The 12,066-nt window shown below is 54.2% G+C and overlaps 1 protein-coding gene across 6 annotated transcripts in view; it reads left to right on the top strand.

Moving 5' to 3' along the window:
• Positions 1 to 12,066, top strand: part of LOC116943560 (receptor-type tyrosine-protein phosphatase S-like) — a 338,660-nt gene that overhangs the window by 214,918 nt on the left and 111,676 nt on the right. For 4 of the 6 annotated variants that reach the window (XM_076063098.1, XM_076062934.1, XM_076062987.1 and 1 more), the window contains one exon: positions 1,569 to 1,580. The exons of the other annotated variants lie outside the window; for them this stretch is intronic. In XM_076063098.1, coding sequence (XP_075919213.1) covers positions 1,569 to 1,580 — 12 coding nt within the window. The remainder of the gene's footprint in view (positions 1 to 1,568; positions 1,581 to 12,066) is intronic. 6 annotated transcript variants of the gene reach the window in all.

The raw sequence follows: 12,066 nt of genomic DNA on the forward strand, positions 1-12,066 counted from the left end.
CACCGCCCCCTCCCTCCACCACCTCCTTTACATCCCCCGACCCCCGTGTCTCGACCCCACTCCCCACCACCGCCACCGCCGGCTAGCTCACCGTGCCGCCACCGCCGCTCGGTCCCCGGCCGGTGCGTCGCACCGGCGACTTCTCGGCGTGGCTTCGTCGTTTACGAGCCGGCACCTCGTTGGCACGGTCACCCCCCCCCCCACGCCCCCCCCCACGCCCCCCACGCCCCCCCCCCCCACAGTAATATTTGTTGGTAATATAAAACGGAAACAGCTGCCACCTCTCGCCGTTTCACATCCTTCGGTGTTGCTTTAAAGCCGTCGGCGGTGGTGGGGTGGGGGGGGGGAGGAGGCGCGTCGTGTGGGCACATTCGTTGGTGGTGTTTGTGGCGGTGGTGGTGCAGGAGAGAGGAGGGCACGGTGAGTGGCCCGCGGCATGGTGAACCGAACGGAGCCGTGGAACATTTCTTGCGCCCGCTCCCTTCCACGTCCCACGCGCCCCCCCCTCCCCACCCCCCACCATCACAGCCACGTCGGGTGGTGGTGGTGGTGGTGGTGATGGGGGGGCCGAGGGGGGGAGGGGGGGCTGGTACGGTGGCAATTTAAAAGTGAACGGCGCGCCACCAATCGTCGCGATACGACGCCGTCCGTGCCACCCCTCCCTCCCCGCCCCCCCCGCCCGATCCGCCCCCCACTCCCCCCCGCGCATGAATCAACGTCCGTGCCGTCCGTCTAATCGTGGCTTTGGCCGTGCGAGTCTTGGTGGTGCGTGCGCAGTGTCGTGCGTGCGAGCGTGCGTGCGTGCGTGCGTGTGTGTACGTGTGTGTACGTGCGTGTGTGTGTGTACGTGTGCGTGTGTGTGTGTGTGTACGTGTGTGTGTGTACGTGCGTGTGTGTGTGTACGTGTGTGTGTGTACGTGTGCGTGTGTGTGTACGTGTGCGTGTGTGTGTGTACGTGCGTGTGTGTGTACGTGCGTGTGTGTGTGTACGTGTGCGTGTGTGTGTGTACGTGCGTGCGTGGGTGTCACGTGTCCGCTTTCCCGTTGTGTGCGCAGCACGCCGCGGCCCCGCCACTCTCTACTGCCGTCTTCTCCGTCACACGGCCACCGGCTTTTAGTTCCGTCGTGGGCTCTCTCTTGCCTCCTCGCGCGACGCTCTCGGATGATGATGATGATCATGATGATGATGATGGCGATGATGATGATGATGGCGATGATGATGATGACGATGATGGCGATGATGATGATGATGGCGTCGATTGCTTTGCCGTGAGCTGCCGTGGATACCCGGGCTGTTTTTACTCTCTGGTTCTGTTTTGTTGTTTTGGTTCTGTTTTGTTCCGTTTTGTTGTTGTTGTTTATTTTCCCCTTTTCTTGCGTTGTTCTCCGTTGGGTTTGTTTCCTTTCTGTGCTCTTTGCTTTCGTTGATTATCCTTGGTGTTCTTGAATGTGCCGTGTGTGTGTGTGCGTGTGCGCGTGCGTGTGCGCGTGCGCGCGTGCGTTTATTCCTCGGTTACTGTGTTCTGTGGGGTGTGATTCTCCGTTCTCTTCTACGAAACTCTCACGCAGAGCTACGACCAGGTTGGTGTTCACCCTCCTAAAAAAAATTCTATATTTCTCTTCCTTCCTACTCCACGGTTTTAGTTTTTTTTGTTCTCGTTGTACGGCCTCTCCTCCCACTCTCTAAGTGTTATTTTTGAATCTCAACAAACAAACAAACAACAAGAAAAACTCACAAACATTTTTACTTACGCCCTTCCTCTTTCGCCCCACCAAAAAACACCACCACCACCACCACTGTCTTACCACTTTTCCCGCCCTCCAAGCCACAGCAACCAAAATTTTGTTTTTTTTAAACTTTTTTTCTCAAAGTTCATTAAAGGAGAAACACCCCGTTTTTTGTGTTTTTTTTAGTGGCGTTAACGACTTTTCAGAAGCGTTAATTTTCTCTCTTTTTTTTCCACGTAAAGAGAGAGTTGGGAGAAAAAAAAATATTTGATTTACTTTTGCTAATCAAGACTGTCGAGTACATTAGACACGCTCGGGAAACTCGTAATTGGGACACTTGTCACCTGGCCGCCTGTGACGAACCGAGTCCGCGCTTCCCTTTGACTCGTGCCTACTTATTTATTTTATGTGCGCGCACCAGTGTGCGCGTGCGTGTATGTATATACAAGTGCGGAGGAGCGGTGGCGTGGCGGTTAGCGCGCTGCGCCGCGCTACGAACCCCCGGCTACGACCCGAGGTCGATTCCCGCTCACGGCCAACACCACCGGTGACGATTATCTGAACCGGTCCTGGGCCTCCTCCTCTAGGTCGACTCGGCCTCAAACGAGCAGCTGGTGCGGTGTGTGGTAAACATCGCCAACTTGGGAGACAAAGGCGGCCGGGCGTGGTGCTGGCCGCCCACCCCCTCGTGTGTGCCGCCGTGTCGGCCTTCGTAGGTGCTGCTACTCGCCAACTAGCAGCACGCGGGTGGACCTTTGCCTTTCGTTGAGTGCGCGCGTGTCCGCGCGTGCGTATTTTTATATATATATTTTTTTTACGCGGGAGAGGTCGTTAGCGATAATTAGACCTATGCAGGTCGATGCGCTTCACCACGTCCAATAATGAGAGCCTTCGGAACGCTCCTCTTTACGCGGCCCCTAATTGGGTAGTTTGGTGCTTCACGGCCGCCTCCGTTGCCAATTCCAAAGCGGCGCGCTACGCGGGCGGCATCAGAACCGACAAAAACCGTGCGTGCACACCGTGTGTACACACGGTGTGCACGTGCGTACCCACGTGCGACACGTACATTGTGCACGCACGCTACACGTGTATGTATCGTACGTACGTGTGTGCTTGTGCGTGGGCGTACGTACACGTACGTATGTGTATATACGTACACGTATGTGTGTGTGTATATATACGTACACGTACGTGTGTGTGTGTATATATACGTACACGTACGTATGCACCGTTAGCGTACACATTTTGAGGGCCGCCACCGAGAGGAACTCTGGGACCCGACCGTAGCCGCGAGTTAAAAGCATTGGGAAGGCATGGCACTGAGTTCAAAGCAAATATATATTATATATACAATCGATTTAAAAGTAAACAAATTGTTTTTGGGTTTAACATGTGGGCTTTCGCGACCAATATCATCCATAATAGAGGATTGTGGGTTAGATCAGTAAGACTTCTCCACAAATCTGGCTGTCGCCTGATTAAGCTAGTAGTAATTACTGGCGAAACGTCGTACTCAGTTTGTCAATGCTGCGGCTTGGCTCTCCCAACACACCGGTGTGCTGTACGAGTATACTACACTATACACTACATTATACTACTATACACTACACTATACACTAACACACTAGTGCTGTACTAGTGACGAATTGGCCACGTTCTGTTCACGCGACAACCCTTACTGGTTGGCAGTGTCGGCCGGTGGCGGGTTTTAACGGCACATTCATACATCGATTATGAATTGTTTTTGTTTACCAGGTTAAAGCCCTGGCCAGCCCGACGAAGCGGCTGCACAATGTTGCGTGTTCACGGTGAGCGTCCTTTCGCGCCGCGCGTGGGCAACCGCGATGATGGGGGAGACGTGGAAATTCACAGCGGCCAAACAAATAGAAACGCACGTCGTTTGCAATCGCGGACGGAGGGAGGGAAAAAAAAAGACGGAGGAGGATGCGGGAAAAAAAATCCACGCGACCGCAGACACACAGAGAGAGAGAGAGAGACACGCGCAAACTCCAAATATACAGCAGCAGGCATCGTCAGGGTCGGGATCAAACCCACGACCTCCTGTATACCAGGCGAGGGAGATAACATATCCTAGCCACCGCGGCGCCCCTGTATAATACCCATTCACGATCATGCGCCGCCACGGTGGATCGCAGGAGGTGACGTTCCGACCCGTCTGATTCTGAAGTGAATAGCCGGGTTTGTATAATTGCCACGAGGGCTGTCGCGACGCTCAATCCGCCCCCGGCCTTCAGGGAATGGCATCGGCCGTGCCGTCGCGCGGCGTTTTTCTCTTCCCGTCCTCGTTCCTTAAACCCGCGCGCGGCAAGCGAAAACAAAATCCATCCACGTCTGACCGATGTCCGACCCGGCGATCGCTTGTCGGCAACGCGACGCAAACGTCGCGGTGCCGACGCGTAAACCCTCGTTTGAGTCACGCACACACACGCACACACACGCACGCACACACACACGCACGCACACACACACGCACGCGCACACACACGCACGCGCACACACACGCAACGCTCGGCGTTTTTCCGCTCCCGCGTAGCCCCCCCGTTTCAACGGCGCCCCCGGCCCCCCTCTCCCCCCCCCCCATCTCCAAGTTACACGGAAGGCAGCGTTTTAAAATCGTAGCGAAAAATGGAACAGCGACAAAAATGTTTTTTTTTTAGAGAATGGCAAAGCTTGAAGCGAGGGCCTGGGCGAGCGTGTGGGGGGGTGGGGGCGTGCTCTCCCGGTGCTGTCTGTTGGAGGCCTACAGAGTTGACAGTCGTGCGGCACAACACAATTGCTTCCCACGGCCTTTCAAGTCCGTTCGCAGGTTGTGGTTTTTTTGTTTATTTTTATTTATTTTTAGAAGGTTTTAGAAAGGCCCCCCCCCTTTTGGGGGGGGAGGGGGTGGGGTGCGGTGTTCTCACGTTTCGTGTCTCCGCCGCTGTAACCGCTAATGAGTTTTGGGGTGAGGTGGGTGTAGGGGTGGCCGGTGAGTTTTATTGCTTTGGGTTTTTGTTTTGCCTCCGAGTGAAAATTAGCGCAGGCTCGCGACATCTGCTCGCGGACTCTTGTTGTCGGCAAAAAAATACTCGGCCGCGGGATTAACGGCGTTCCGTCTGTCCGTCCCGTCCCGTCTCCGGCCCTATCCGTCCGTCCGTCCCGTCCGGCCTATCTGTCCGTCAGTCCGTCCGTCTGGTCCGGCGCGACCGTGGTGGTAGCGTCCGCTGCATCCCCACCGCCGCTGCTGCTGCTGCCGCCGCCAGCGTGAACTGAAGGCGGTCGGTCCGTGGAGGGTCGACGTCCTCGGGGCGGCGGTGGGGTGGAGGCGGTTGTTGGGTGGGTCGGGGGTGCGGGCTGGGTTTTATTTTTTTTGTGGCGCGTTCAAAATCCAAAGTGAAATGGGCGAGGGAGCGGGGAGGGGATAAAAAAAAAACGAACAAAAAAACCTCGCCCGGATTTCCTTGCGCGTCCTTAACATCGGTGGCCGGTCGCGGCGATGACGGCACGAATTAAAAACAAATCATCGTCGTCTTATTTTTACTCTACACATCCCGCGACCCCATGCTGTACCGAATATATAACCAATATTTTTTCTATATAAAAAAATATACACTTTTTTATTATTTTTCCAGCTAATAGCCCACTGAGATATTAGCTCTCTAGGTGTATGGTTGTCTATGGGTCTCTAGATGTGTCATGGGTCTCTGTGTGAGTCTATGGGTCTCTTAAATGTATGGATTTCTAAGTCAGTCTATGGATCTCTTTGTGAGTCTATGGGTCTCTACGTGTATGGGTCTCAATGTGAGTCTATGGGTCTCTACGTGTATGAGTCTCTAGGTGTATGGGTCTCTGGATGTATTGGTCTCTGTGAGTCTATGGGTCTCTATGCGAGTCTATGGGTCTCTAGGTGTATGGGTCTCTGTGAGTCTATGGGTTTCTAGATGTATTGGTCTCTGTGAGTCTATGGGTCTCTATGCGAGTCTATGGGTCTCTAAGTGTATGGGTCTCTATGTGAATCTATGGGTCTCTAAGTGTATGGGTCTCTATGCGAGTCTATGGGTCTCTAAGTGTATGGGTCTCTATGCGAGTCTATGGATCTCTAGGTGTATGGGTCTCTATGTTAATCGATGGGTCTCTAGATGTATTGGTCTCTGTGAGTCTATGGGTCTCTATGTGAGTCTATGGGTCTCTAAGTGTATGGGTCTCTATGTGAATCTATGGGTCTCTAGATGAAGAGCTCTCTGTGAGTCTATGGGTCTCTATGTGAGTTTATGGGTCTCTAGGTTTATGGTTCTCTATATTAATTTATGGGTCTCTAGGTGTATGGGTCTCTATGTGAATCTATGGGTCTCTAAGTGTATGGGTCTCTATGTGAATATATGGGTCTCTAGATGAAGAGCTCTCTTTGAGTCTATGGTTCTCAATGTGAGTCTATGGGTCTCTGTGCGAGTCTATGGGTCTCTAGGTGTATGAGTCTCTGTGAACCTATGGGTCTCTATGTGAGTCTATGGGTCTCTATGTGTATGAGTCTATGTGAATTTATAGGTTTTCAGATGTATGTGTCTCTGTGAGTCTATGGGTTTCTAGGTGTATGAGTCTCTATGCAGTCAAAGAAAACTATAAACTATTTATTATTTTACCAGGTAAGACCGACTGAGCTATGTAGCTCTTTTTTTCAGAAGCGACCTGGCCACAAATGACAGCTCCCGTGGAAATTTAGAGCAGTCAATTACTCTGAACGCGCGTTGATTCTTAATGTGGAGGGGAAAAGACGTCCAAAATATACAGCAGCTGTCCGGGTCGGGCTAAAACCCACGACCCTCCTGCATACCAGGCGAGGGAGATAACATCTGGCACACCCGAGGTCATGGATGGCTCCGCTTGATCAAGACAAGCGAAAGCACAAAAAAAGTTACACGAACACACACATATATACATGAAAACTTCATTCTGTGTCTCCACATACAAATTAAAATATCAGTTTTAATCCATCAGCCTAATTGGCATTTCCCCAGTCCGACATCATCACGCGGGGCGTTTTGATTGAACGTGGGGCCAACCGCACGTAGCACTGGCTAGGCCCTCTGGGTCTCATCAGCGGTGTCGTTGACGGAGCGCTTTGCTCCGTCAAGCGCGAGGCCTCGCGTCAGCGGAGTCGCAACTCTTAGCCCTCATAATTATTGCTAATTATTATTGTTATTTGCAAGCGCCTTTGCCCATCCGCTGCTGGATGAAGGCCTTCCCACGCCTGTCCGGGTCACGAGGTGGGGCGTGGGTGGGGGGGGGGGGGAAGTGGGTTGTTCGACCATACTTCACCTCGCTGGTCAGTGCGGGTCGGTGAAGGTGGCGTGGGCGCGCGGTTGCGTACCACGTTGTACCGTTGTAGCCGTGGCTTGAACACAAGTCGCGGGGGAAGACCCGAAGCCAAACTTTAAACGTAGCAACTTCCTCGCCGCCATTGGTACGCTCTGCACGATAGCACCGTTCCACGTTTAACATGTCGGCTTTCGTGACCAATAGTATTCATAATACCTCTCGTTTTACGCAGGGGTTGTGGGTGAGGGGGGGTCTGTGTTCTTGAACTCAAAATCGCGTCAATGAAACAATAGCTTTCCCATCAGCAATTAAGGAAATGGTTGGGGGTTAGGGAGCAAGACGCGATCGAGCCACGATCTCACGTCTACACATTTCACTGGTTTCCAGCTGTCGCGATCGCCAAAAAAAATGCCGTACGAAAGGAGAGGAAGACTGGTCACGGTAACGTGCTATATTTACACAACACTACCGGACGTGCAATTACAGAGAGTAACAGTCCTTTTTGATTTAAAGCTTTCGTGACTGCGAGGATTCATCTTCTTTGGTTCTTTCGGTAAAGTCACGTAGAATGAGAATAAAATAATAAATTGGATAAAATAAAATAACGCAATAATATTCCCACGACGTTTCGGCCACAACACAAGCGGCCTTCATCAGGTGAAGGGACGAGACTGTCTGGTAGGACAGCGCTTTTTTTGAAGAGAGAAAAGTAAAACGAAAGGGATCTAATTTTGACGCGTCGCGAGATGCTCACCGGTACATCCCGGGAAGGCGGATGCTTGCGCAACAAGATCTTTAAAAAAAACCTAGCGCGCTAGGAGGAGGAGGAGGAGATTGCTGAGCGACGTTTGCCGCCCGCACTCGTGGTGGCTGCCGTACCGCCACTCGGGCGGCGTCGGCACTCGACTCTCCGGCCCCAGCTGACGATCGGCTTCGCAGCACGTGCCGTACGCACCCGTGGCCCAACGCGCTGGAGGGGAGCGCTGTTGTTTTCGACGGTAGCGCGTGCGTAACGAAAGTGGGTTCGTCACGATGTAGGTTTTTTTTCTTTCTGCTGGGTCTGATCGCTCGAGTATGAATGCGTGCCGTTAAACCCGCCGCCACCACCCGACGCAGCCAATTAGTAAGGGGGGGTTGTGTCACGTAAACCGAACGTGGCCAATTCGTCACTAGTACAGCACTACACCGGTTGTGTGTTGGAGAGCCAAGCCACGACATTTAGAATCTGAGTACGACGTTTCGCCAGTAATTACAACCAGCTTCATCAGGCGGACAGTCGGCATCATCAGATGGACATCCAGCAAAATCTCCCGGCTGATGGCGGTAAATAAAATGGAGAGGTCAATTATTGTTTTAATTTTTTTTGCTTTTATTGAGTTTTCCGAATTTTTCTTTTTTTTTAAGAGAAGCAAGAAGGGCACCGCCAATTAATTTTGTCTCCGTGCGGCCCCAAACGAGCGGCGCGGAGAATTTTTTTTATTGATGCCCCTGGCTTCAGCGCCTGCTCCAGACTCTTTCTCAAACGCCGATGTCTCCTTTAATGAACCGCGGTGGCTTCCACCAACACCCCCCCCCCCCCTGCATGTATTATTATTATTGTTGGAGGACACCCGCATCAACAATTAAAACCCTATCCGCCCTCCCTCCTTTGTTTTATCATTCGCAAAAACAACAACTACAACAACAACCCCTGCCAACAAACAAACAACCAAACAGTACAATACATTTTTCCTTCTATCACTTTCTCTCTGGACATTTCTGTTAATTTTTTTCACGCTTCCGAAACGACGAACAAAAAGCTCGTCAATAGTATTACTTAACCCCGGCCACCCCACCGCACCCGGGCCCCCTCCCCCGACAACCATAGCATGGCATGCTGCCCATATCGGTGAGTCGTGTGTACGGTTGGGCTTGCTGCATGTCCCCAAACCCCCACCCACTACGCTACCCCACCCACCTCACACCTTGCGTTATGCGCGTACACAATGCCGCTTGCAGCCTTCCCCAACCCCTCGCTCTTACCCCCCCCCCCCCCGTCGCGTCGCGTCGCACGCACCCCCACCCTCATCGCCGTGGCCCCCCGCGCCCCCCCCCCGCCGTGTGCTTTACCCCTCGCTCCCCCCACCCCCACTCCTCCGCCCCTGTGCCCCCACGCGGTCTCTCCGTGCTTCCATGCGAATCCCCACGCGCCTGCGGATATGGGCAGCCTGCGCTCGCCTGCCCGCCCGCTTGCTCGCTCGCCCACCCGCTCGCCTACCCACCCGCTCGCTCGCCTGCCCGCCCGCCCGCTCGCCTGCCCGCCCGCTCGCTCGCCTGCCCACCCGCCTGCCCGCTCGCTCGCCTGCCCACCCGCCCGCCCGCTCGCTTGTTTTCGCCGGGCTTCTTTCGTTGCTTTGGTTTCTTTTTTGCAATTTGTGCATTTTCAGGAAATGTCAAACAAAAATTATTACTGAAGGCAATCTTCGTCAGAGCCCCCATCCCCTCCCCACCACTGCGCGGTTCCTATCCAGAGGGGGGCGGTGGCAGGTAAGGGCAGAAAGGCTGCCCTACCCCCAACATCCCTTCCTCCTCATTCATCCTCCCCCCCCAACCACAACGACTCTGTGGAACGTTCCACAGAGCCTGGCCTGAGTTGACGCGCGCCGTGTAGAAGTGCACCATCTTCCACTTTGCGGCGGTGGGGAGAGAACTGTAGCACCCAGGCACCCATTGCCCCCTCTCGACTGCTGCCCTGGCCATGCCCCAGTACTCCGTTCCCCACCCCTCCACTACTTCCCTCCATCCCTCCATCCTCTCTCTCTCTCACACCCTCCCTTCCATCCCATCCCCTTCCACACCCCCCCCCCCCCGGTCGGCCGGCTGGCACTGCCCCCATGAGAGAAGGCAGCCGTGGGCACAGAGACAAAGGGCACGGGCACGTGAGCGCTAATCGCGCAGGCACAGCCACGCTCGCTCACTCACTCGCTCGCTCAGTCCCAGCCCTCGGGCGGGGGTGGTCTTGGGCACTCAACCACCGCTCACTCCGTTCCTCACTCTCCCAATGTTATCCTGTGGTGCTGGTGCCCCCCACTGCCCCCCCCCCACCACCACCACCAGTGGCAGGAGCTGGCCCATTGGCGGCGGATGTAGTGAGATGCCAGGAGATATATAGACGAGATCTAGCCGAGAGATAGAGGTGGAGTGAGATGATATAAGAGAGATAGACGAGAGATAGAAGTGGAGTGAGATGCCAGGAGATATATAGACGAGAGATAGAGGTGGAGTGACCCAGGACCAGTTCAGATATCAATCGCCACTGATGTCAGCCATGCTCAAGAATCAAAGCGAGGTCAATGGATTCGTAGTGCCAATGGCCTGACCGCTGCTGCCTGCGTAGGCAAGATCCCCCGCATAGATGGGGTGGGGGGCCACCACCACCACGCCCAGTGGCCGACTTTGTCTCCCCCAGTGGCGATGTTTACTACACACCGCTGCATCGGGTAGTCGTTTGAGGCTGAGCCGACCTAGGGGAGGCCCAGGACCGCCACAGACAATCGTCTGCGGGGTTGGTGGCCGTGAGCGGGAATCGAACCCGGGTCCCCAGGTTCGTATAGCTGACCGAAGCACGTGGGTTACAGTCAGCGAGGGCTGATGGGGTGGGGGGGGGGGTGACGGCGGGGGGCGGGGTGTGGAGGGGGAGGGAAGATGGGGTGGAGGAGGAGGATGAAGTGGAGGAGGATGGGGTGGAGGAGGATGGAGCTGAGGAGCGGGATGGAGTGGAGGAGGAGGATGGAGTGGAGGAGGAGGATGGAGTGGAGGAGGAAGATGGAGTGGAGGATATGGTGGAGGAGGATGGAGGAGGATGTAGTGGAGGATGTAGTGGAGGAGGTAGGGAGGGAGGAGGATGGAGCGAAGCAGGGAGGAAGGTTTGATGGGGGGGGGGGGGGGGGGGTAGTAGGAGGGGGTGGTGGGTGGTGTTGGAGGTGCGGGACAAACAATGACGCGTGAAAATGAACGAAGGAGATGGCCGCATCTTGACTGACAGGTCCATCTGGGGAGTGCGAAGAGCGTGAACGGGTGGGCGGGGGGGGGGGGGGCGCAGCAGTTATTAAGGTCACGGAGGGACCAGCGGTGACCCCGTGTTGACAGACCGGTCGCATTCGACCGGTCGCCCGGTCCGTGTGAGTGAGAACTCCCTTGAGTTGAACACGTGGTAGGGGGAGAGGACGTCATCGCTGTTGGGTTCGGGTAGATGACGTCGTCCTGCTGCTCGATTTAAGACCGGAATTCTGGTGGATTGCTTCGCAATTCTGGCAAATCGCCCGATGATTGGCTGGTTGATGCAATTACCGGCGAAACGTTACGGCACTCCTCAAATTGTCAACGTTGTGGATTTGTTTCCGTGACGAATCCCTCAACTGGTTGGCTGCTTCGGGTGGTGGAGGTTCACGACGCGTTAATACCGACGCGACCTGACCCAAGGGAGAGAAACTAAGTAATATATAAACTAAAACTTTTTTTTTAAACACGCTTTTATGAAATGTACCGTACTAGAAATGGAAGAACTCCACGACTCCAGGAAGTGGCCCCGAAGCTTGCCACAACGTAAGGGACCGTGGTCAATTACAGCCAACGTCAGTTGACCGTGGACAATTCGACCCAAGCCAAAACATAACACATAAAAAAGATTGTAAAAAATATATATTATGATAGAATATAGTATTGTCATCAGTATGACATAAGTATACCAAGTTTGCAGTCGATACCACATTGGGAAGTGGGTTAAAATTGAGTTACAAGATTTGAGGATACAACAACAACAGAGTTAAATGAAAGCGTGTAAAAAAACCTTCGTCGTGACTTCTCAACTAAGCGATTGGGTGCCACCTCGCATCTTAAAGAGTGCCAAGGTGGTGGGGGGGGTAGAGCCGGGCCCGAGTGAACCCCCAGTGCCCCCCCCCGCATCCCCTCGCCCAGCCCCTCGCCCCAATATGTCCAGCTCCTTGCCCAAATCCTCATGGCGAGCTCCATCAGTGAAGAGAGA

Source organism: Petromyzon marinus, chromosome 1, assembly GCF_048934315.1.
Source record: "Petromyzon marinus isolate PM22_M1 ecotype Great Lakes invasive population chromosome 1, UKy_Petmar_22M1.pri1.0, whole genome shotgun sequence".
Lineage (NCBI taxonomy): Eukaryota > Metazoa > Chordata > Hyperoartia > Petromyzontiformes > Petromyzontidae > Petromyzon > Petromyzon marinus.